The 27,091-nt window shown below is 44.4% G+C and overlaps 1 protein-coding gene across 2 annotated transcripts in view; it reads right to left on the minus strand.

Moving 5' to 3' along the window:
• The window catches only part of plxnb3 (plexin B3), a 250,767-nt gene that overhangs the window by 204,227 nt on the left and 19,449 nt on the right, over window positions 1-27,091 (minus strand). The window contains exons 1-2 of one of the 2 annotated variants that reach the window (XM_088289559.1): window positions 1,677-2,084; window positions 881-1,601 (exon numbers count right to left, since the gene is read on the minus strand). In XM_088289559.1, coding sequence (XP_088145685.1) covers window positions 881-1,601; window positions 1,677-2,062 — 1,107 coding nt within the window. In that variant the 5' untranslated portion in view covers window positions 2,063-2,084. Of the gene's footprint in view, window positions 1-880; window positions 1,602-1,676; window positions 2,091-27,091 lie in introns of those variants that run through there. The other variant, XM_088289558.1, reaches the window with a different exon arrangement.

Genomic DNA, 27,091 nt, shown 5'->3' on the forward strand with positions numbered 1-27,091 from the left:
GGTTTTAGTCTAGTTTTAGTCAACAAAAACTCCAAAATGGTTTTAGGCTAGTTTAAATCAACGGAAACTCCCCCCCAAAATATGTCTAGTTTTCATAAATTTAGTCGATGAAAATTCAAAAAGGATTTAGTCCGTTTTAGTTTAAAATAGGCATATAAGGTTTCCACACAAAAGCAAAGACTTTCTGATTGACTACTAAGGATTAGGCATTACAAACAGATAAAGTGGAATTGTTTGCCTCTTTTTCTTCAGAGATGCGTAGATTCTTTGATCACCCCTTTATCCATCAGTCATCCGGCAAATGGCTGATGGAATTATGTCAGGGCGCTCAGATTATGCTATTGAATTCAGGATTTTAGTCTCTGAGTGTGGATGTAAAGAAAATGGACAAAAGACAGCATTTATTTGTGGACTATCTGTTCCAAGATCAGCTGCTCCACTCGGGATGTGGAAGAGTCCCTCGAACAGTTAATTTCCCTAATGATTCCATAGGATAACGCTGTCCAAGTGCCAAATCTAGCCACCATTTTTTTTCCTTTGTGCCACTGCCCCTTGACTGGTTACCCAAGCCCTCACCTATTATATGGGTCTTAAAAGATCTCAACAGCTGTCTAATGATTCCAACAGTTGAGGATATCAAGTGTAATCCATATGCACGCACACACACAAACACACACGCACCCCCCCCACACACACACATGTACGCACACACACAAACGAACACCCGCAGTATTAAGTGATGCCCACGAAACAGTATGTAATCTGTGACAACATTGCAAGACGATATCCATTCTCATTGTTGAGCTATTTTAGCCCAGGGGATCATGAGGGTTGCAAGGCTGTGATACTTATCAATGCAATGATATGATGTGATATTTACCTTGGGAAGAGTGAGACAGTTTGACGAGAGTGTGTAGACCACGTAGGCCTCCTCCTGCCCTTTGACATCACGTCCACCATTGGTGTAACATGACTCCCGTGCTCGCTCCATCATGGCGTCCAGCTCGTCCATCGCAAACATGCACAGCGCGGAGTTATCTGTGGCCACGGATGTAGATGTCCATCCAGCCACCATGACGATGAAAAGTGCGGGCTTCCCTGAGTGCAGACCCAGCCATGCTCCCTGGGCCAGGTTGTAGCCACCATGGCACAGAAGAGGGACCTCGACGTACGAGTAGAAGTTTCGGTCAGATATGCAGAGGCGGGAGGCGTACGTGCGGTACTCCATCTTGTAGCGCATATCTCGCCTTGAGAACAGGAAGTAGACATGGTCTTTGAAAGCAACAACCTTGACAAAATGGATGTCATACTCTGAATAGCTCCCAATGATCAGCTTGCCCAACTCATCCTCCTGAGCAAAGGGACGCTGAGGAAAGACTGCAGGGTAGAGGCGGCGCACTGTGATGGGCGGGATGTCGCCCAGACCCATCCCGGTAAAACCCCGCCCCACCAGCATGAAGCGCAGCATCTCTCCACCGGTTCCATCTCCAGTGGTGAGTACGATGCCCACTGTGGAGACATGGGCATCATTGGCGGCAACAAACTGCGTGTCCACCGGGTTAGTGGACTGGTACAACAGCTGCGACATGTTGGTCAGACTTCTGCAGTGAACAATCACACACACAGTAAGTACATATGTGGGAGGGTATGTGACAGCCTGAGGCCTCACCCCTTACCTCTTTTCACAGATGCCCTGGTACAACGATCCACAGGCAATCACACTGCCTGAATCCATCCCTTGACCCCACTCTAGCAGCAGCAACTTATTGTGGTTGTGGGTAGGCCGTGCTGAGGGACAGTCTTTAAAGGAAATGGGGGGCAAGCAGTTGGGGGAGTCCAGATGAGGTCCAGTCTTTACGTTGGACATTAGCTCCAAGTCGGAGTTCAGCTGCTGCAGGTGGTCCACTCCGCCTACATACAAAAGCCTTGTCTCCGCATCCAACAGCAGGTGAGAAAGGGGGGCTCCTCGAAGGGTCACCCACTGCACAGACGAGTCCTGGGCCAGGAGGAGTAGTGCAGGGAGGAGGAGGGGGAGAACAAGGTGGAGTGATGGGGGGAACATGGTGACCAGAATGACTCCTCCTCCTTACCTGCCAGGGGAGACACAAGACATTCCTTTCATTGACAGCGAAACATGCACACAAATGCACACATTGTGGCACATAGTTAAATATTTCTAGGGGGCAGTAGTTTTTTTAGATTGCACATTAAACTGAGAAAATGCTGATCTTGCCAGGCGTGATGTGGATGAAAAGTTTCATGAATTTTTGTGCATATTCAGACCCTCAAAATCAGCGTTGTTTTATTGGCAAGTGTGAGTTACCACGGCAAAAGCTTTTCACGGAAAAAAAACCACTTCAATGAAAAATACGTTTGTAGACGTCGTCAGGCCAGCACTGACAAATGTCAGAAATCTTTAGAAACAATCATCATGTCGGTCAAGTTAGAGCAGCACCAACTTTTAAAAGTAAATTCGAAATGGAGGACTTCCTGGTAGGTTTAGCATATGGTTCCAAGAGACTTTTTGTAGGTCTTGTCCCTTACATATACCACCTAATTTTCATTGAGATTCGTGAAACGTACAGCTGATTTTTTAAATCTTTCTCGGCTGTGTTAGTGAGACATTTTTTAAAACAATTCACAATTAAGTAAAATGTTGGTTTTGCCAGGCCTGATCTACGCACAAAGTTTCATGAGTTTTTATACATATAAAGACATTCCAAATAAGCATTGCTTCGTTGGCAAACTGTGCATTGCCTCGGCAACAGCTTTTTGCAAAAAATCACAAACTTTGTGTTTTGACATCATGAAGGCCTAAACACTCTTCTGAGCAAATATGAGGTAGATTGGGTTAACCTGCTCAAAGAAAAACAAAGGCAAATCATGTATTTCCTTACCACTTTGATGAAAAATAAATTTGTAGATGTCTTCATGGCAGGACTATCATCAACTTTAAAAAAAATTGAGAAGATCGTATCATCTCAGTCAAGTTACAGCAGCTTTTAATGTCAGGGTGAATAATCAGACTTCACGGCTTTAATGGCCACACCCTTTGCCAAAAAGTCACAATATTCGGCATACCACGATATCTTCAACATCTTGAGGCTTTTCCGACAAATTTTCAGTTCGATTCATTCAACGGGCTCCGTGCAGTATATTAAAAGGTAAAAAATTGCATTTCTAGTCAACACTAGGGTGTGCAAAATAAAAAATAAATTCCCTCAACTATCGTGACTTTTCCATGTTAAGATTTAATCATCTGATGTTAAAAATCAGAAGCGATTTTCAAAATTTTTCAAAAAGCAATGGTGACGAAAATATTTCGTGAACGCCCCTTTTTTTCATTACGATAACGAGACGATGACGAGCTAAACGAGGTTATTTGATGACGAAAACATGCCGTACATTAAATTTTCGTTGACGAGACGGCACGAAATTGTTAGCGTGTGGTTCGTCAAAATTTATGACATCACTCTCTATTGTATATGTAATCTGTCTCTCGAAACATTGCAAAGAAGTGCAACCTATCTTTCGTCTGGGCACGCCCACCGCCGGGGCAGCACGCAGGGCGCATGCTCCGCGCACGCACCATCACATACCGGTGTCGCACGAACACGTCTGTGGTCATTCGTCTCGACTCGCACACACTGACACACGTTCTTTTGACGGACCATGGCGACAGTGACACTCGCAAGGCTACTTCGCTCTGATAACCGCAGGCTGGTACAAGTAAAAGTCATATGTTTGACAGAGTTTGTACTTGTGCTTCTGTACTATATAGAACAAGTCTACTACAATGTTGCTTTAAGTGAAATAAAGCCACAACAGTTGCCAAATAAAACATTTTGGTTCTCGGCTTATTTTGGAGCAATGAGGATTGATTCTACTGTTATGTTATCTGGTTGTAATGCGTCATCCTCATATCCTTACATTCTTATATAAAAATCCATTAGAAAGTCTTTGCAATTGGGTGGAAACCTTGTACGCCTATTTTTTCCTTCGTAATTTCTTTTATTCAGATTTTATATAAACATAACACAAACAGAAAAACAACAACAACAAAAAAACAGAAACAAAAAACACTGCCAGTGCGCAAACGTATTCACATAAACATCATAATATATTCAGTCCACAAAGTAGAAAAAAACGGGAAAAGTCCATTATCCAAAAAGAAATAAGCAAAGTTCACAAATCAGTCTCCAGAGGTTACAGGTTGAGTCTGCTTCTGCTTGATATAATCAATAAAAGGTCCCCAGATGTTTCCAAATATATCATGCGTGTTCGACAGGCCATACCGAATTTCTTCAAGATATAGGCAAGACATCATATCATTCAGCCATTTATAAAAACTAGGCGGTGTTGTAGACTTCCATTCTCTCAAAATGACCCTCTTAGCAATAATCATACCAAACATGATGGCTTGCTGGGCTGACCGGGAACATGACTGAGTATTAGCCGAGCAGCCAAATATCACAGTTACAACATCAGGTGCCATAACCTTCTTATATATAACACTGTACAAATTAAATATCTCAGACCAAAAATTCCCAAGCAAGGGGCAGAAAAAAAACAAATGTGCTAATGTACTGTCACTCCCCCTACATTTATCACACATTGGTGAAATTGAAGGAAAAAGTCTATTCAGCCAAGTCTTGGAGTAATGCAAACGATGTACAACTTTGAATGGTATAAGTTGAAGCCTTGCATTTATTGAATAAGATTTTATTCCTGCTAAAGCCCTTTCCCACATATCAGATGAGATCCCTACACCTGCATCTCTTGCCCAAGCCTCCTTAATTTGTCTTGATGAAACCGGTTTAAAAAAAAAGATTGACAAACTGGGATACCAAATGTTTGGAGGTTGGAGGTTTCCTTAAAAGCTCAAAATAATTGTGTTGCACTGACAATTTGTCAAAATGAGCTAAAGAACAACTCACAAAATGTCTTATCTGCAAGTACCGAAAGAAATGACCAGGTGGGCGACTGATCCTTGTTTGTAATTGCGCAAACGATGCAAACCCATAATCAATGGAAAGATCCTTAATTAAAACAATACCTCTACTAGACCACTGCCTAAAAACAGGATCTAATTAGGCAGGTTTAAACAATAATTTTTTGCATATAGGTGCATATATAGAAAGATCTGGCAAGTGCAAGATCCCCTTGACTTGCTTCAAAATTCTTACTGAGTTGTATAAATTAAAATCATGTTTAAACCGATTTAAAGGGATGTCTAGTTTGCCAAACAGTAACGACGGTAGAGAGGCACCAGTACAAAATTCACAATTATACGATTCTATTGCAGGCCAGCATGGCATTTGACCCTCATCGTCATCCTTCTGGCACCAATAAACCAAGGCCCTCGCATTGCAAGCCCAATAATAATGCCGCAATACGGGCAGGCGAAGGCCACCCGCCGAAGAGGGTTTTTGAAGATGCATTTTGGAAATGCGAGGAACTTTATTAGTCCAAATGAAGGCAATAAGAATGGAGTCAACTAATTTGAAAAATGGGTATATTCTGGAATAGATATATAAATTTAGGGAGTATAATCATTTTAACAATATTGACTCGCCCAATTAAAGAAATTGAAGAAACTTCCATTATATCAATCATAATTCTAAGTTTATCCAAAAGTTCTGTAAAATTCTATTTGAAAAGTAGCTTGGGATTCCTGGGGATTGTGATTCCTAAATATTGAAAGTGCTCGGTCGTAATTTTAAAAGGTGACTCATCCAGAAATTTTTGGTCCAAAGCGTCCGATAAAGGCTTGTATGCCTATTTTTAACAAAAACTGACTAAAACCTTTTTCAGTTTTGGTCTAATAAATGTACAAAAACGAGACTAAAACTTTTTTTGCGTTTCCGTCAACTTAAACTGACTAAAACCTTTTTGAGTTTTCGTCGACTAAAATCGACTAACACCTTTTTGCGCTTTCGTCGACTAAAACTAGACTAAAACCATCACGAATAGGAATGACTGAATCTGAGAAAAACTAATAAGCATTTTCGTCCAAATGACTCAGACTAAGACTAAATCTAAAATGCCTGCCAAAAACAACACTGTCCAACAGATGGCAGAACAAAGCCAATTTGTTGTGGTGACTCAGCGGGCTTAAGCATTCAGCAGAGTCACACTATGTCATCTGAATGAGCCAGTGCCTGAGCCACACAGCCAGAGCAAAACATCCATCCATCCATTTTCTGTACCGCTTCTCCTCACCAGGGTCGTGGGGGTGCTAGTGCGGGGGACACCCTGAACTGGTTGCCAGCCAATTGCAGGGCACACAGAGACGAACAACCATCCGGGCTCACACCCATACCTAGGGGCAATTTAGACCTGCCATGCATGTTTTTGGAATGTGGGAGGAAAACCGGAGTACCCGGAGGAAACCCACGCAGGCACGGGGAGAACATGCAAACTCCACACAGGAAGGCCGGAGCCGGCAGTCTCTCACTGTGAGGCCATCGTGCTAACCAGTCGGGCCGCCGTGCCGCCCGGAGCAAAACAAATCTTTATAAATGTTATAATATAAGAAAACATGTCTGGTTTGAGGCAAATAGCAATAACCGTGATATTGAGTTGCAAATCACAGTATAATCAATAATCGTGATATAAATCTAATCATCCACAAACGAAATACGCATTGATGTTTGACGCAGTCTTGTAAATATTTAGTGCTTTTTAAATGTAACCAAAAACTATACACTATGCACACTATACCGAGTGGCACTATTATCAAACTACCTATAAATACTAAAATAAATACTTTTCTTGAGCACCACACCTTTTTTTTGAAAATGTAGAAGGGACTGAAATCATATGAATAAAATTGGGGAAATGCACTTGAGCTAAAGAAAACTAAAATCGACACCTGAATTGATTTTCAATTTTGTTCTATTTTAACATAATTACAAAACTTTTACTCCATAATATCAGCCACACATTCAAAATTTGGTATGTGCCTGGAAAAATTAGAAAGAGAGTGAGAGATAGAGAGGGCATGAGAGAGTGAGAGAGCGCCATGGGAGGGGGGGTCTCTTGCATGATGTGTTGCGTAATGGTTTGCTGTCATGCTTATATTTTGAAGACCGGAAATAGGAATAGGAGTGGGGGGGGAAGGGTGAGAAGAAAAATAAGAAAAAGAGTAACTTACTGGAATCCGTACGGCTTTACAGTACGATGTGACATGATGTCACAATTTGCCAACGGTAGGAAGTTGAGTATAATCTGTTGGGAAAAAGTGTTTTTTTTTTCTTTCTTTTTTTTTTAAATATTTCTCAGTGCGGTCGGCAGACGAGAGAGAAGTGTGGTCACGGATGGCGCGCATTCTCCCCATCTAGCAGCTAACGGTGCAAACACGGCCTTGAATGCTACGTTTCTGTTTGACTTTTCAAAGCCCCAAGATTGGGAGAGGTGGATCAGAAGATTCTTTCAGAAGCTTTAGGATGGCCACCAACCTGCATCTCAGCTCACAAGCCAACCGGGTAAACACATTGGTTTACTGCATGGCCGATGAGGCAGACGACATTCTGCGGGAACAAGCATTAAGCGATGAACAGAGGCAGCAGTACGATGACGTCACGGACATTAAAGCTTCCGGACATTAAAGCTTTTCCGGACATTAAAGCTCTGGCCGGACATTAATGCTCTCTGGACATTAAAGCTTTCCTGAAGGAGAAAAAGAGGGCTTTTGTGTCAGGCGACAAGGAGGAGCTGAAGAGAGTGCAACGTCAGCTGAGAAGGAGGATCAGAGAGGGGGAAAAGTCCTACAGGATGCAGATGGATGAACAGCTGAAGCATAATAATGCCAGGGATGTCTGGAGGGGCCTGAAGTCCATCTCAGGCCACGGACAACCAAAAACCCAGAAGGGGTGGGACCTTCAGTGGGCAAATGAGTTGAACCTATTTTTCAATAGGTTTGATCAGATGCCTGCCCCCACTCAGTCTCCCCTGCTACAGCCCCCACCAACCCCTCCTGCCGCTGCGAACGAGACCCTCTCTTCCCCTCTCTCCCCCCTCTTCTCTCCCCTCTCTCCCTCCTATCTTCTCTCCCCTCCTCCCCCCTAGGCTTCAGTTCCGAGCCACAACATCTGTTCCTCACAACATCTCAGGTGAAGAACCAGCTGAGGAAGATGAAGGCAAGGAAGGCACCGGATCCAGATGGGATTAGCTCCCAGCTCCTCAAATCCTGCAGCCTGAAGCTGGGCAGAGTCCGCCAGCTGTGGAAAACATCCTGCCTGGTTCCGCTTCCAAAGACCCCCCCATCCGAAGGACCTCAACAACTTCAGACCACTGGTGCTGACGTCTCATCTGATGAAGACCCTGGAGAGACTGCTCCTCGTCCATCTGCGCCCCCTGGTGAGCTCTTCGATGGACCCACTCCAGTTTGCATACCAACCTGCCATCAGTGTGGAAGATGACATCATGTACCTGCTCCATACTTCACTCTCCCACCTGGAGGAGGCGGGGAGCACTCTGAGGATCATGTTATTTGATTTCTCCAGTGCGTTCAACACCATGCAGCCCACCCTATTGGGAGACAAGCTGGAGCAGGCGGGAGTGGCCCACCACCTTGTCATTTGGATCCACGACTACCTCACAAACCGGTCACAGTACGTGAGAACACAGGACTGTGTGTCTGGTGTGCTCCTCTGCAGCACGGGAGCGCCGCAGGGAACTGTTCTGTCTCCCTTTCTGTTCAGGCTCTACACCTCGGACTATGAATACAATTCCTCCACCTGTCACCTGCAGAAATTCTCTGATGACTCTGTGATTGTGGGCCTCATCACCGACGGAGACGATCAGGAGTACAGAGGGGTTACTCAGGGTTTTGTGGACTGGTGTCAGCAGAACCACCTCCAAATCAACGCTGGGAAATCAGAAGAGCTGGTGGTGGATTTCTGCAAGCGTGGGTATTCTCCACCTGCACCAGTGAATATCCAGGGAACAGACGTTGAGAGGGTCTCAACTTATGAGTACCTGGGTGTTCATTTGAACAATAAACTGGACTGGAGCGACAACACAGACGCTCTCTAGAGGAAGGGCCAGACCAGACTCTTCCTACTCAGGAGGCTGAGGTCCTTTGGCGTTCAGGGGACACTCCTCCAGAACTTCTATGACTCGGTGGCTTCATTTTCTATAGAGTGGTCTACTGGGCAGGAGGCATCTCGGGCCGGGACAAAAAGAGACTGGACAAACTGGTGAGCAGGGCCAGCTCTGTTCTGTCATCATTGCTGGACAACCCAGCCCAACCACTCAATGACATTCTAAGAACACTCCACAGCTCTTTCAGTGATAGACTGTTACACCCTCGCTGTACAAAAGAGATTTCGCCGCTCCTTCCAGCCAGCTGCTGTCAGACTTTTTTTTACAAGAACATTAGGTCAGGCCTACAAACGGGCCGGCATTAGTGCAATTGTGCAGTCCTAGGATGCAATACACACGACTACTGTGCTTAATCCAATGCAGTACTTAAATAGTGGCCAATGCTGTATTTTGTTGACCATTACAGTATTCTTATCATTACAGTACTTTTATTATTGCAGTATTTTCTATCATTGCAGTACTTTTACCATAATAGTACTTTTACCATTGCAGTATTTTCTATCATTGCAGTACTTTTACCATTGCAGTATTTTCTATCATTGCAGTACTTTTACCATTACTGTACTTTTACCATGATTTGTTACTAAAAGGTTCAAGACTTGTTATTACCACAGCGATGCGCAGTTCTGTTTTGGTAGCCCTTCATGAGGGACATCAAGGAATGACAAGATGTCAGGAGTGGGCCAGAGAAGCGGTGTTGTGTTCCTCAGAGGAACCCGCATCGTCTGAGGGACCCAAAGGTCCTTAAACCCATTAGGGGGAGACTAAAGCCAAGCAACAGCAGCAACAGAAGAATTACTTGCACCAGAGGTTACTGTTTTGACTTTACAACCCGTTGAAATTACTTGCAAGGTTATTGCTATATGTTTGCATGTTGCATGTTTGCCATGTCTGAGTAGCCAATTGAAAGAGATGGTAACAAATTGCACAACATGCATCAAAGAATGAGCCAACCTGGTTGAGCCGCTGTTACCCAGCGAGCTTCCAGAGAGTCCATTGCAAAGAGTCGGAGCTGATTTATTCAGATTTGACAATTCAATCTATCTTTTGGTAGTGGACCACTACTGTAGAAACATGTAGAAATTGCTAAATTAATGCCTACTAGATCTGACAATGTGAGTGTGCATTTAATTGGATTACAGATACTAAGACCCAAGGTACTATTTTGTCAGCTCATGCAACACCACGTTCATATCTGGTACCTTCCGTCCCTTATTATGGGGAATGTTAGATCCCTTCCCAATAAGATGGACGAGCTAACAGCGCTTACTTCTGGGAAGCAAGTTTGCTGATGTTCACAGACTCGTAGCTAACAGAGCTAATGCCGCACGCCTCCGTGGAATTGGACGGCTTCAATATCCTACGTGCGGACAAGACACTGAAGAGCGGTTAGAGGAAAGGAGGAGGGCTGGCTGTGTTTGTTAATGCTAGATGGTGTAACCCTGGGTACATCAACAACTTTGCAGTCGGGATATTGAGCTGCGAGCTGTTAGCATGTGACCGTACTAAGTCCCGCGAGAGTTTCATGTGATCGCGGTGGCAGTCTACGTACCTCCCTCTGCTAACAGTGAGTATATATATATATATATATATATATATATATATATATATATATATACATATGTATATGTATATATATATATATATGTATATATATATATATATATAAATTGGGGGTGTAACGATATACAAAATTCACGGTTCGGTTCGGTTTGATACATTAGTGTCACGGTTCGATATTTTTTCGATACAACTTCTTTTTAATTTATAGTTTATTGAAACGACTTACATTTGTTAAAACTCAAAAGCACACATTTTTCATTTAATTAAATCTATTTTAGCAACACCTAACTCGTTGTCTGCTGTGCGTACTTAGCAACATATTAAAAAAAACAGCACCATGAAAAAAAAACAAGAATATTGTACGAATATAAAATAAATTACCTGAGAAATGACACATCTTCTGTGGTGCATTCTAAGCAACAGATTACAGTATATTTGGCAAATAAACAGCTCCTTAACAAATACAATTTAGACTATACTTATCTTGTGAAGTATTTATTCAGCACCATTAACTTATTAAACAAAAACAGGACCTTGAACTTAGACTCTTGGGTTAAAGATATAGGCTATATACGGTGTATAAAAAAAATACACATTTATTTATTTTATATATTAAATTAAAAATATTTTTCTTAAATTCATATTTAGCAGTTGAGTATAAATAAAAAACAATTATCTTCCTTAATAGCATATAATTTGAAACATCATTGTTTTTAAAATTTGAATAATTGTAACACAAGCTCATCCAAATGCAGTAGTGTATCATCGTGGGTGCTTGACTGTATTTTCAGAATAGGCAGAAAATAAACACTTTATCCCTTAAATTATTTTTTTAAACCACTGTACTTTGTATCCAAATAAAGATGTATTGGAGTGCATTGTACAATTCCCAAATATTTTAACTAATTTCCATCCTCCGCAACTTCTTTCAGAATTTTCTGGTTAAATCATCAGTCGTGTGACTTTCGAACAGTCGTGTCTGAATTGCGTTGCATTTGATGTCCCACTCCGCAGTGACGTTAAGTGCCGTAACGGTCAGCTGGCGCAGCGAGGGCTGCTGACAAAGCCGCTGCTATTTTGACTCTCGTCTTGTTGTACAAATCAGGAATTGCAGTATTGGTATTGCTGTATTGGTGAAATAGATCCGCGCAGGAACCTTAGAACATTCCACTCATTGAAGTGATGTCGGTGTAAATGTGACCATGTTTGTTGTACTTCCACCAACGTAGTTAGCGTTGTGTAACACTTACAACCTACTGTTGAAGTTGTAGTCCACGACACGCTTTCCGTCTGGTGCATACTTGAAAACTAAATTACTTCCAAACGCTAGACGTGAAGTTTGATGGAGCTTCTTCCGCTTCAGGTATGCTTTATAGCCAACCGCTAGCGAGCTTCTCGTGCAGCTTGAGCCAAAATAAATGTGGGAGGGGCAGTAACGTACAGTGAATGGGTCTGTGCTCGCCAATCCAGCATATAAAAGGCGGAGTAGACAGCGTTGCTCCTCATCGTCATAACATTTTGCGTATTGTTCGATCCAGTTCGCACCGAACCGTGACCACTGTATCGAACGATTCAATACAGATACACGTATCATTGCACCCCTAATATATATATATATATAAGATAAGATAAGATAAGATGTCCTTTATTAGTTTCACAATGGGGAAATTTGAGGTGTTACAGCAGCAAAGATATAGATCACACAGAGTCGGCGGCGTAATGTAGCCGTTAATGTATAACATTAGCAGCAGACATTCAGAAAAAGCATGCAAATATACACAGTATAAACGTATCTAAGTGTAAGGAAACACTCCTAATGTTTGTCCATTATACGGAGGGGGAAACGCTGTAATGATAAAAACTACTGAATGATTGAAAATACTGCAATCATAAAAATATTGCAATGATAAAAGTACTGTAATGGCAAGAGTACTGAAATGATAGAAAAGTACTGCATGATAGAAAATACTGCAATGGTAAAAGTACTGTAATAGTAAAAGTACTGCAACGATAGAAAAATACTGCAATGATGAAAGTACTGCAATGATAAAAGTACTGTAATAGTGAACATCCTGCAGTGGTAGAAATACTATAGTGATAGAAGTATTGTAATAAGAATACTGTAATGGTAAACAAAATACATCATTGGTCAATATTTAAGTACACCCTTGGCTGAAAGTACAGTAGTAGTTAATATTGCATCCTAGGACTGCACAATTGCACTAATGCCCTCCCGTTTGTAGGCCTGACCCAATGTTCTTGTTAAAAAGTCTGACAGCAGTTGGCAGGAAGGAGCGGCGAAATCTCTCTTTGGTACAGCGAGGGTGTAAAAGTCTGTCACTGAAGGAGCTGTAAAGTGTTCTCAGATTGTCATTGAATGGGTGGGCTGGTTTGTCCAGCATTGATGACAGTTTTGCCGTCATCCTTCTGCCCCCCACTGAGTCCACAGAGTCCAGGGAGCAGCCCAGGACAGAGCTGGCCCTCCTCACCAGTTTGTCCAGTCTCTTTTTGTCTCGGCCCGAGATGCCTCCTGCCCAGGAGACCACTCCATAGAAGATGACTGATGAAACCACCGAGTCATAGAAGTTCCTGAGGAGTGTTCCCCGAACGCCAAAGGACCTCAGCCGCCTGAGTAGGAAGAGTCTGCTCTGACCCTTCCTATAGAGAGCGTCTGTGTTGTCGCTCCAGTCCAGTTTATTGTTCAGATGAACACCCAGGTACTTGTAAGTTGAGACCCTCTCAACGTCTGTTCCCTGGATATTCACTGGTGCAGGTGGAGAGTGCCGACGCTTGCGGAAATCCACCACCAGCTCTTTGGATTTCCCAGCGTTGATTTGGAGGTGGTTCTGCTGACACCAGTCCACGAACCCCTGCGTAACCCCTCTGTACTCCCGATCGTCATCGTCAGTGATGAGGCCGACAATCGCAGAGTCATCAGAGAACTTCTGCAGGTGACAGGTTGTGGAATTGTATTTGTAGTCCGAGGTGTAGAGGGTGAACAGGAAGGGAGCCAGCACAGTTCTCTGCGGCGCTCCCGTGCTGCAGAGGAGCACGTCAGACACACAGTCCTGTGTTCTCACGTACTGTGGCCGGTTTGTGAGGTAGTTGTGAATCCATGTGATGAGGTGGTGGGCCACTCCCGCCTGCTCCAGCTTGTCTCCCAATAAGGCGGGCTGGATGGTGTTGAAAGCACTTGAGAAATCAAAGAACATGATCCTCACCGTGCCCCCCGCCTTCTCCAGGTGGAAGAGTGAAGTGTGGAGCAGGTAGATGATGGCATCATCCACACTGATGCCAGGCTGGTATGCAAACTGGAGTGGGTCCATTGAGGAGCTGACCAGGGGGCGCAGATGGACGAGGACCAGTCTCTCCAGGGTCTTCATCAGATGAGACGTCAGCGCCACTGGTCTGAAGTTGTTGAGCTCCTTCGGATGGGGTGTCTTTGGAACCGGAACCAGGCAGGATGTTTTCCATAGCTGGGGGACTCTGCCCAGCTTCAAGCTCAGGTTGAACATGTGCTGGACGATTCCACACAGCTGGTCTGCGCAGGATTTGAGGAGCTGGGAGCTGATCCCATCTGGGCCTGCCGCCTTCCTCGCCTTCATCTTCCTCAGCTGGTTCTTCACCTGAGATGTTGTGAGGAACAAGGCTGAGCAGGAGGAAGTGGTGGTTGTCTGATGAGGCTGGGAACTGGAGCCTGTGGAGAGAGAGAGGGGCGAGAGAGGGGGAGAGAGGGTCTTGTTCGCAGTGGCAGGAGGGGTGGGTGGGGGCTGCATCAGGGAAGCCTGAGCGGGGTCAGACATTTGATCAAACCTATTGAAAAATAGGTTCAACTCATTTGCCCACTGAAGCCCCCCCCCCTTCCGGGTCTTACCTGCTTGTCCGTGGCCTGAGATGGTCTTCAGGCCCCTCCAGACATCCCTGGCATTGTTCCGCTGCAGTTGTTCTTCCATCCGCATCCTGTAGGACTTTTTCCCCTCTCGGATCCTCCTTCTCAGCTGACGCTGCACTCTCTTCAGCTCGTCCTTGTCGCCTGAAACAAAAGCCCTCTTTTTCTCCTTCAGGAGAGCTTTAATGTCCGGTGTGATCCAGGGTTTGTTTTTGGAGAAACATCTTACAGTCCTGGTGGGAATGGTGTTCTCCATGCAGAAGTTAATATAGTCTGTAACTGTGTCTGTTAGACCATTAATGTCCTCACCGTGAGCTTCGCTGAATACCTCCCACACAGTTGTGTTGAAACAGTCCTTCAAGGCCTCCTCGGCTTCTCCGGACCATCGCTGAACTGTGCGTGTCACAGCTGGCTGCCTGCGGACGAGAGGTTTGTACACAGGCAGGAGAGCAACCAAGTTGTGGTCTGCTTTGCCCAGCGGGGGGAGGGGCAGTGACGTGTACGCCTCCTTGGTGTTGGCATAGAAGAGGTCCAATATTTTATTGTCTCTGGTTTGGCATGTTACATATTGTGTGAATGAAGGCAGAGAGGAGGAAGGAGAAGCATGATTGAAGTCACCAGAGATAAGGAACAAGGCATTTGGGTGCTGTGTTTGTAGCCTGCTCACAGCTGCATTCAGTACATCACAGGCTGTCTCACCGTTAGCAGAGGGAGGCACGTACGCCGCTACCGCGATCACATGACTGAACTCTCGCGGTAAATAGACCGGACGCATGCTAACAGCTATCATCTCAATGTCCCGACTGCAAAGTTGATCCTTAACAGTTATATGCCCAGGGTTACACCATCTATCATTAACAAACACAGCCAGCCCTCCCCCTTTTCTCTTACCGCTCTCCAGTGTCCTGTCCGCGCGTAGTATTTGGAAGCCGTCCAATACCACGACGGCGTCCGGCGTTAGCTCTGTTAGCCACGACTCCGTGAACACCAGCAAACTAGCCTCCCGGACAATCCTCTCGTGCCGGGTTAGCGCTGTTAGCTCGTCCATTTTGTTGGAGAGGGATCGAACATTCCCCATAATAACGGACGGGAGGACGGGGTGATATCGTCTCCTCCTTGCCTGGCGTTTAGCCCCCGCACGACATCCCCGTCTCTTCCTCCTCAGCTCGCGGGGAATATCGGGTCTCGCTCCGGGAGCCCACGCGGGGTTAGCACGGAGTGCTAACAGCTGATCTCTTGTGTACACGATCGATCCGTAGCTCCGAGTTTCGTCTCCGGACACGATCGCGCAAAAAACAGCCCCCAACAGTAGTAAAACCACCGCAAGTTGGATGTCCATTGCTGAGGTGAGGTAAAAATAAAATAAAAAAGGGTAAAGGGAAAAAACACACGAAAAGGCTCAATAGTGAGCCACGCTGCTGTAAACAGGCAGCCACTCGCGCGGTGCCGGAACCGGAAGTATCTATATATATATATGTATATATATATATATATATATATATATATATATATATGTATATATATATATATATATATATATATATATATATATATATATATATATTTATTTATTTGACTGTCATCGGCATAGCAATGGAAGACAATTCCATGTTTTCGTAGGATGGAACATAGTGGCAGCAAGTTTAACGAAAACAGCAAGGGCCCCAAAACAGAACCTTGTGGAACACCATACGACAAAAGAGCAGAGCAGGACTCAGAGCAACCTAGGAAAACACAAAAGGTCATGTCAGCCAAATAGGATCTAAACCTCTCTAGAGCACTACCACTAATGCTCACCTGGTGCTGTAAACGAGCCAGAAGAATTCTGTTGTCCACCGTGTCAAACACTGAAGTTTGAACTAGGTAGACAAAACACACATAGTCTCCAGTGTTGTTTGCCAAGAAGATATCATTCAGAAATCGTAGCAGGTAAATAAAAGCAAATAAAAGGTAATCTGGGTCTGAAACTGGGAAATGGGTCAAAAACTCATCAACACACTTTGATCTTAAGCAGGGTTTGCACCAGAGGATATTTAAAATGTTGGGGGACTACACCACAAGAAAGACAGCTGTTGATAATGGCCAAAACCGATTCGCTAATACTTGGGAACTGAGGAAAAACTGAGGAGGGACAGCGTCAACTGGTAAGCTGGATGGCGGAATATGGCAAACCACATTCTCCAAAGATGACAAGGAGAATGCCTCAAAGAAATTTAATGCTACAGAACAAGGAACGGGAACAGATGGGTCAATTGTAGCGTTCGAAACAGCCCTAGGAATAGCAACCTTGTCCATAAAAAAACTACAAAAATCTATTGCACATTTTAGGGGATGAGTCTGTGCAATTCGGCTGACGGGGTTTAAGAGCAGAATCGATAGTTTAAATAGAGTACGCAGATTATGACAATTTGCCTAAAAAAGAATGGACAAGTATTCCCTCTTGGACTGTTTCACCTTGCTTTGGTAAATACACCATCAGTCTTTTAGGATTTGATACGAGACCTGCCGCCTGTGTCTTTTCCACGTGTGTTCAGTTCAGCTTTGCGGCATACTTGTTTAGCTGAACGAGTTCTCTCATTAAACCATGGCTCCGGTCTTACTTTAGGCCGCATAAATTTTAACTTTCTGCAACATGAGTGGAACCAAGATCTGAGTTCCTCCTCTGTTCGATGAGGGAACACAAATAAGATCAAAGGCTTCAGAGAATCCACTTGCAGTGAGGGGGTTCAGAATCCGGCGGCTGCATTCAGTGGTAGTAGGTTTAACAGCAGCAGAGAAAAACACATCGAAAAGCACAGCCATATGATCAGAAATCACTTTGTCCCACACTTCCCAATTTGAGATTGATAAACAATAAGTATGTAAAAGGTCTAATGTCTGAGTGGGGCCACCAAATTGTAAGAGTCAATGAGTCTCAAAAAGTCCTTTGCCAGTCAATTTCCAGGACAGCACACATATTAAAATCCCCAATCAGCAGGATGTGATCATATTTTAGCATACGTTCGGCAAGAAGATTTGAAAAGTCATTCAAAAACTCTTTGTTGTACTTAGGAGGTTGCCCCACCATCCTCTGAGACCAAGATGAAATCCCCATTCGCCTCCGCCCTCGGCGTCTTCCCTTTGCTAAACGTGCTACTTTAGAGTAGCAAATCCAAGAGACGTTGGAAGCAGGAGTAATAGTACCTTCGTCCTGTCCAGTCCAGGTTCTAGTCAAGAAAAGAATGGCAACTGGCAGTTCTGCATGGACTATTGAAGGCTGAATGAAGTCACACACAAGGACTCTTACCCTCTGCCACGTTTTGACAACACCCTTGACAGCATCACGAGGTCTTGCTGGTTCAGTTCCCTCGACTTGCGGAGTGGGTATTGGCAAGTGGAGGTGACCCCAGAAGGGCGACAAAAGACTGCATTCTCCCTGGATAAAGGATTATGGCAGTTCAGAGTGATGCCATTTGGACTATGCAATGCTCCAGCCACCTTTGAACACCTGATGTCAACATTCGTCGTGTCGTCTACCTGGATGACCTGTTGGTCCATGCGACAACCTTCTCGGGTGAGCTGGACCACCTGCAGGAGGTGTTCAGCACCATCCGACAAGCTCAGCTTCGTCTCAACTAGAAGTGCCACCTGTTTAGGAAAGAGACAGCATTCTTGGGGCATGTCATCAAAGTAGCAGGATTGGCCACCAATCCAGCAAAGACGGTCGCCGTGAAAGACCGGTGAGTGAAAACATCAGTGAAGTGCATAGCTTCTTGGGCCTGGCATCATACCACCGCCGATTTATCCGAGACTTTGCCATCATTGCCAGCCCCCTGCACAGACTGACACAAAAGGGCCAAATATTCCAGTGGAATGAGGATTGTGAACGTTCTTTTGCCCAACTCAAGACAGCAGTCATTGCCCCGGTGTTGGCCTACCCTGACCTCCAGCGACAATTTTTCGTGGACACAGATGCCAGCAATGTGGGCTTGGGGGCGGTGTTGTCCCAAGAAGGAGAGCAAAGTGAGCAAGTTGCGGCCTATAACAGCTGTGCTCTTAGCCGTCCAAACGCAATTACTCTGTTAAGCAACGAGAATTGCTGGTGGTTGTTTTGGCACTTCGTCGGTTCCGACCCTATCCTTATAGGCAAAAATTCCTCCTGTGCACCGACCAAGCACACTTGGCTTCTCAACTTCTGAGTACCCGAAGGGCAGCTGGCTCGATGGATGGAGACGTTGCAGGACTATGACTTCCAAATCCAACATTGACCAGGGCGTCAGCACACTAACGCTGATGCGTTGTATTGATGGCCCTACACAGACTGTCACCACTGCCAGCACCAGGAGGAAAGTGTACCGGTGGCAGCTGGCTAACGACCAGCGTGTACAGGCATCGCCATGCTTGACCAAGAGACTAACGCACTCCACCCGCAGAGGACCAGCCTTGTCGTCTACAACCAACTCCTCTACCGACGGTGGAAGAATTCTGCCGGCACACAGGACATTCTCCAACTTGTGGTGCCCCGTAACCTGAGGATGCAAGAGCTTCAGCTTGGCCATGATTCGGCTGGAACTGGTCACTTTGGCGTCACCACGAATCTGCTGCGCCTCCGTTCCCGGTTCTACTGGCCAGGGTCTTGCCTGGATGAAGAGATATATGTGCATCGTTGTGACACCTGCACAGCACAGAAAGGGCCAACTCAGTGCTCACATGCCTCCTTGCAGCATTGTCAGGAGGGGGCACACACATTCTGGACCCCTTTCCAGTCACAGATAGGGGAAACTGCTATGTCCTGGTGCAATAGACTATTTTACCAAGTGGGACGAAGCTTATGCTGTAGCTGATCAAAGCACGACCACCACCGCTGAACACCCGGTGAACGAAATATTCTGCAGGTTTAGTGCTCCAGAAGAATTGCACAACGACCGGCGGCATTACTTTGAGGCTAAGGTCTTCGACGAGGTCTGCAAGAGACTTGGATCAGGAAGACCCGCACCACACCGCTGTACCCTCAGAGTGATGGGTTGGTGGAACGGTTAAACCCCACCCTGGCCATCCCACACTCCATCTTAACCAGTGTTCAATAACGTGATTGTGGCCTGCATTTGCCCCTTGTCCAGTGGGCATAAAGGACGGCGGTCCAAGATACCACGAAATGCACCCCGACAGCTCTCTTGTATGGATGAGAGCTTCGTACCCTGCTGACCTGGTGTTTGGCCCCACTCCTGAGACAGAGATAGGGGGTGAGGCTGGCTTTGACTACTACGGTCACTCGCGAAACCGACTTAAGGAGGTGCATGATGTGGCCAGAGAAACCCTCAGCCAAGCCGGCTGTCGACAGAAGAGGGTATATGACGTTTGTTGCAGTGGAAAAGACTTCAATGTGGTCACACAAGTCTGGCTTTACAGTCAAGAAAGAAAAAAGGGTTTGTCTCCCAAACTCATGATTCACTGGGTGGGACCATGTGCCATCCTAGAAAAACTGTCTGATGTGGTGTATCAGGTGCGGCTGTTGAAGAGGAACAGAGCGGTGGTCCTCCACTGAGATCGGCTCGCCCTATACCGACCCCGGGCGTCACCAGAACAGGAGGCCCTGTTGGAGGATCAAACAGAAATTGCTGAGCTTATCGACTAAGTGGGAGCTGTGTAACAAGACACTGTCAACATGCTTTGCGGCATGAGGAGTGCAACTTATGTGTAAATACGCGTTTTCTTTTGATTTTATTAACTTGATCCTTGTTTTGGTTGTTTTTTTGTTACCAGTTATTTTATTTAGTTGATACCAGGTGATATTCCTGGGGTTTTATGTGGTACCGTAAGAATGCGTGGTGTGGTGGCAGTTGACTTGTCAGCATAGGTCTTTAATGGAATGAATCATAAGTATGTATGTTTCCTTTCGTTGTAAATAAAGCTGTTGGATTTCCTGACTGACTCATGAACGCCACAGTATCCTCAAAATGACACTACAGATGAGAGAAGTGAAAATGTGAAATCCTGTTGCAAAAGGTTCGGTTTGTATTCACTTGCACTGGTCTTCAGTATTTGACCTCATTGTTCTTTTTTTTTTTGTTTATTAAAGAATGATTTATTTTTTTCATTAATTCCTGTTGATTCTTTTCCTTGGGTTGCTGAACATGTGCTTCCACATTGTTCCACACTAATGCATCAACAGAGAATGTTCACAAGTCATGATGCTTGCCTAAAAGAGATGTGACTGATTCAATTTATATTTGTTTTTCATCAATAAACAAAGAATTTAAATAAGTGTTCAGAAGTGGTTTAGTAAATTAATAATCATCAATGCCTAAAATAATTGCTGGATTAGTTGAAAGATTAGTTGAAAAATTATTTGCCAGACTAATCATTTTTTCGTATGATTAGTCGATAGATTAATTGGAGAAAAAAATAATCGTTTGGGACAGCCCTACACATCACAAATTTTCAGTAAGTCAAGCTTTCTTTGAATCAGGATTTAAGTTTTCTTCCATGTCTTCTGAATCAAGCTCTGCTCTCTGTAGTTACTTTGTATTTCCATAGATAAAGACTTTTACTTTTCAACTTCCGTGTCATGTCTGCTTTAGGTCCAAATTTCACTCCTTATGTGATACCATGGCTATAATCTGTCTTGTTTATATACAGTGCATGCTATGCATCATCTTGAAAACTCACTTGAAAACCTCCATGACGTTATGTTCATCCAAGAAAAATTTTAACTGCATGAGCACCCCTTTTCCAGAATTTTAGAAATAAAAGGGAGCATGGATATGGGTGTAAAATTTGACAACACATCTTGATCAAAGCCTGGTTTCCTAAGATGGGTTTCCATCGTGTTTAAAATGTTGTGGGACTACATCAGAATACAGACTGCTTCTGATAATGGTCAAAACTTATTGACCAATACTCAAGCAAACATCTTTAAAGAATTGAGGAGGAACTGCGTCATGAGTGGAGCCGGATGGCTAAATTTGGTAAACCATATCCTCCAAAAATGACAAGGAAACCGCTTGAAAGGAATCTAACACATCGGCTGACAGGGCTTAAGTTCAGAATCAATAGTTTAAAAAAAAAAGTGTCAGAATTATGTGAATTTGACTGAATGAGGCTTGAGAAGTGTTCCTTTTTGGACTCTTTCACTTTGCTTTGGTAACACCAGCAGTCTTTAGGATTTGCTAGGAGGCTGGATATCCATTTTCTGTACCACTTAACCTACCCAACCAAATTGAGTTAGCAAGTAAATGAATATGTTTTAGTCGCCGCAAACTAATAATGAACTCTAACCATAAATATAAATGTTATTAACATACCTACACTAAGAGAAATTGAATCTTAATGGGCATATGGGAAGATTGATTGGGATGTAGTTAACTTAAAAGAAAACGTGTGAGCCATGCATATAATTAATTTCCTGATAGCAGAACGGCCAAAGGATGTCACCTAAAAATTGGTGACCAGCATTGGCAGCCATTATAAGTACAGATACTTTGAACTAAAGTCAATGTCAGCCCAATACAATACTTGGTATCGGTACTCGTTGGTCTCTAGGACTGTATATTTATAGTTATACAAGCTGTACACTGAATTTGTATTGTAGATGTGTCATTTCTTAAGTGATATTATACTATATTATACATTGCAACAGTAATACGCAAAATGCATACAAGAATCTTGGGGCGTGGCCAAGTAACCTGAAGGTTTCAGCCAGCAGGTGGCGCTGACAGAACGCTAATGCAGTCCTTTGAGTGCATGATGGATATAAAAAAGGCAAAGTATGTCACTTTTTCACTGTGGCAAACCCCCTATTCAATACATGAATAAAACCATTTCCTAGACTACCCCCTCCCACCACTCCTCCAACCCCAACATCCACCACCACCACCACCACACCCACCACTGTTGAACAAGCACTTGCTAATGTACTTTCCCAAATGCATGCTGGGACATGTTGGGGCCTCACGGCTTACACACACACACACACACACACCCGCACACGCCCACCCCCACACGCACCTACACGCGCACACATACACGCACGTGCACACGCACTATGGACCATATCCATATTTCCATGGTGCCTCTGAGTGCATACACACATGTGCACACAGTATGATAATAAGTTGCTCATTCTGAATCAAAGAAACTCATGAATAATTCATAGAAGAGAACACTTGAAGGTTGTCAGGAAGAAAAGTTGGAAGGTAAAGAAAAAAAAATAATTTACATGCAGGGCAGAGAGAGAAAGAGAAAGAGAGTGAGAGAAGCTTTCCAGTGGTTGAGTGCTCATGTATGATACAAATCATGTGGCTACTGATGAAATTAAAAAGACCATGGGCTCTATTTCCGTAGAACGTGCACATGCACTAGGCATAAAAACTGGCCACCATTCTGATTAAGATTTTAAAGATAAAGATAAAGATGTCCTTTAATAGTTCCACAATGAGGAAATTTGCAGTGTAACAGCAGCAAAGACATAGATATAGACCACACAGAGGCGGCGGCGTAATGTAGCCGTTAATGTATAACATTAGAATTAGAAATTAGAATTAGAAATCCCTTTATTGTCATTGTACTCAAGTGTGCAACGAGATTAGAGGGCTCCCCTCTCCAGTGCAATACAACAATAATACAGACAAATATATAAATTAGATAAATAAATAAGAGAGTCCAATGGAATTTAGTACTGAATAGGGTATATAAAAACACATCACGATGCTGTTCTGCAAGGTAAGGGTGTTCTCGTGTGTGTGTGAGAGTTCAGAATGGAGATGGCTCTCGGAAAGAAACTGTTTCTCAGTCCATTGGTCCTCGATTTGATGCATCTGTAGCGCCTGCCAGAGGGCAACAGGTCGAACAGGTGTGAGTTTGGGTGGGTATTGTCTTTGACGATGTTGAGAGACCTTCTGAGGCACCGGACGGTGTAGATGTCCGACAGTGAGGGGAGAGGGCAGCCAATAATCCTTTGCGCTGTTTTGACTGTCCTCTGGAGCCTCACTCTGTCCGCCTCAGTGCAGCCGCTGTACCAGGTGGAGACACAGTACGTCAACAGGCTCTCGATAGACGAGTGGTAGAAGGCCAGCAGCAGCTTTCTGTCTAGGTTGAATTTCCTGAGGACTCTCAGGAAGTGCAGATGCTGGTGGACCTTCTTTACCACTGCTGTGGTGTTGTGAGTCCAAGAAAGGTCGTCGGAGATCTGTACTCCCAGGAACTTGAACGTGTGGACCCTCTCCACACACACGCCTTCGATGCAGAGGGGGGGCGGCACCGTCTTGTTCCTCCTGAAGTCGACGACAATCTCCTTTGTTTTTTCAGTGTTAAGGTGCAGTCTGTTGTCCTTGCACCAAGCTGTCAGTCTCTTTACCTCCTCTCGTCACCTTCCGAGATCAGACCGACCACTGTCGTGTCGTCAGCAAACTTGACAATGGTGTTGTTGCCGTGGGCCGGGCTGCAGTCGTAGGTGTAGAGGGCGTACAGGAGAGGGCTCAGCACGCATCCTTGAGGGGAACCGGTGCTCAGCATGCGGGTGGAGGACGTGTAGGGGCCGAGCAACACAGTCTGGGGTCTGTTGGTCAGAAAGTCCTTAATCCAGATGCGTGTGAGGGCAGGGAGGCCGAGAATGTCCAGTTTGGCGACGAGGATGTCTGGGATAATCGTGTTGAATGCCGAGCTGTAGTCCACAAAGAGCATCCTTGCATAGCTCTGCTGTTGTTCCAGGTGGCCCAGCACAACATGCAGAGCAGTGTCGATGGCGTCCTCAGTGGATCTGTTAGCCCGGTATGCAAACTGGTAGGGGTCCAGAGTGGGAGGAAGGCAGTCTCTGATGTGCTGGAGAACCAGTCTCTCAAAGCACTTCATTATGACTGGTGTGAGAGCAACAGTTTTTGGGGACGGCAATGATGGTGGAAGTTTTCAAGCAGGAGGGAATGACTGCTTGATCCAGGGAGAGGTTTAAGATCCTGCAAAAAACATGATAGCTGGTGGGCATGTGCTCTGAGGACTTTGCCTGGTATTCCGTCTGGGCCAGTAGCTTTCCTGGGGTTTACTGCCAGGAGCACATGCCTCACATCATGTTCATCTAAAGTGAGTGAGGGGGTGTTGAGGCATGAAATGAGTGGGGTGGGTCAAAGCGGGCAAAGAAGCAGTTTAGCTCCTCCGCCAGCGACGCAATCAGGTCTACTGATGTTAAGCTACAGCCTCAGTAGTTGGTCATGCTCTGTAGACTTAGAGATAATAAGACAGACATTTAACTGACATGTACTCGATGTTGGGGGAGTTTGTAGATCATAGAACGGTAATGAACGTGGAAGAGAGTGAGATGCATTCGATTAAGCAAAGCGGGATACAAAGTAAAAAAAACAAGGAATCGATTGAGGCTCAGTACGATTACGGCAGTTTACCGGCTAAGAGCAAATTGCTTGCGGCTTGACGGACGAAGTACAGCGGCGTAAACGAACGTGTCCTGGAATGCTTTAACTGTTGTCATGTTTGAAACTTCCCTCTAATTGGGCCGCTAAAAAGCGTCCCACTGCTGGCTTCAAAAGTTTGTTCGACGAGCCATGCAGTCTTGTGTGGTGAGGGAGGGTCGGTAAATTTAGAGAGAGAGTGAGTGGAAGAAAAAGTTTTGTTAAAATGCATGTTCATACAGGTGTTGCGAGCATTGTGACAAGCTTGTGTGTGACATGTGGGTGTGTGTGGATGCGTGAAGAAGAGTGCAGTGGCAGCACACTTCACACGTGTACCGTAGTCGTTTCCCACATGCGGAAATTTTGTTAGATTGGACAATGCAAATATGATTCCATACTCGAGAATACTTCATATATATATATATATGTATATACAGTGAACCCTCGCTACTTCGCGGTTCACCTTTCGCGGGTTCAGTGCTTCGCGGTGTTGGAATTTATCTTTATATCAATGTTAGAATTTAACTTTAACCCAATGTAAACTCAAATAAGTAATCTGACTCCAATTTGCGACCTTACCCAACTCTCACTCATCCAACAATATGCGCACTCGTTCTGCAATAGAAAGGTATCAGGAAGCCGGCATTTTCACGCACAAAGTGGATTTATTCCCAATACAGATTTTCTACATGGCACCTGGGTCTCGGGTCCCTCTCAATACAACTCTACACCTCTCTTGCCACCAGCGAATGTACTACCCGAGTTGCCCAGTAATGATTCATCCTATACGTTTGTAGTCAAGGCGACACCAACCTTTAAAGTAAATCCAAAATGGCAGACTTGTTGGTAAGTGTAGCATCTGGATCCAAGAGACTATTTTGGAGGACTTGGTCTCTTACATATACAACTAAATTTTCATAGTTTTCATTAAAAGTACAACTGAGGCTGCTTTTTTTTCTAGAGGGCACAAGCAAGCCATCTTTTAAAACTCACAGTAAACAAATAAAACTTTGACAAATATTCCGACTATCCTCTCGTTAATTGACACCTTCGGCGGTGTTTCTGTGTATAAATTGAATATTTCAAATGCCTTCCAGTTATTCAGATCGCCAGGGTACTGTCACAGGCGCCAATACCATTTAGATTTTTGAAGTACTTTGGTGTAGTGATCACGCATTCGTTTCGTACACACCGTGAACAGAATTTCGCTACTTTGACCTCTGCAGTTAAGAAGGCCTTGCTGAGATGGAAGTCTTAGGCGGGTAGGGTGCAGACTACAAAAATGAATGTTCTACCTTGATACTTGTACTAATTCCAATGTCTTCCCATCTTCAAGTCTTTCTTCACTCAGATTGATAACATAATTTAAACTTTTGTTTGGGCTGGTAAGCATGCTAGAACTAGCAAAACTTTGCTGCAGCAAAGAAGGGCGGTCGATGGGCTGGGGTTGCCAAATATTATCAGCTACAATTGGGCCGTCCATGTTTACAAAATTACACTATGGTTTGCCTCACCACAGCTTAGTTGATGCCGTTTAGAGGCTGACTCTTGCTCTACATGTCTTACAGCGCTTGCACGTGGTGCCATTCTGATACCTTCTGCTAGTTTAATTTCAAATATGTTGGTGAAAAATACATTAAAAATATGGTCACATGTCAGACAATGCTTCAGGTGGCTTTCACTTCCCAATGTGACTTCTAGCTGTAATAATCATCTTTTTGTACCTGCCAAGAATGATTGATGGTTTAAATTACTGGAGCGCCATGGCCTTTGTTGTCTTGGTGATTTATATGTGGATGCGGTTTTTGGTAGTTTTGATCAACTAAGTGCAGCATTCAGTTTCAATAGCTCAGACTTCAGCGACGTGACTTTGACAGGAAACACACGCCAGTCTTTCCACAAATTCCGAATCCCAAAGGTCAGGTTTCCTTTCCTTATGACCTCTTGTTTAAAGGCATTGAATCAATTTTGATGAAGACAAAATCAGCCTGGGAACTTAAACTACAAATCGACCTCAGTCGAGACTTCTGGAAAAAGGCCTGAAGGACGGTTAACTCTTTCTCTAGATGTGCTAGGCTGCCCCTTACTCGGCTCATTATAGCAAACAAACTACATGTGAAATTTCCGGATACAATTGATGAATTCTGTATTAGGT

Source organism: Idiotropiscis lumnitzeri, chromosome 3 (genome assembly GCF_059441095.1).
Source record: "Idiotropiscis lumnitzeri isolate Australia: NSW breed Sydney's pygmy pipehorse chromosome 3, RoL_Ilum_1.0, whole genome shotgun sequence".
NCBI classification, from domain to species: domain Eukaryota; kingdom Metazoa; phylum Chordata; class Actinopteri; order Syngnathiformes; family Syngnathidae; genus Idiotropiscis; species Idiotropiscis lumnitzeri.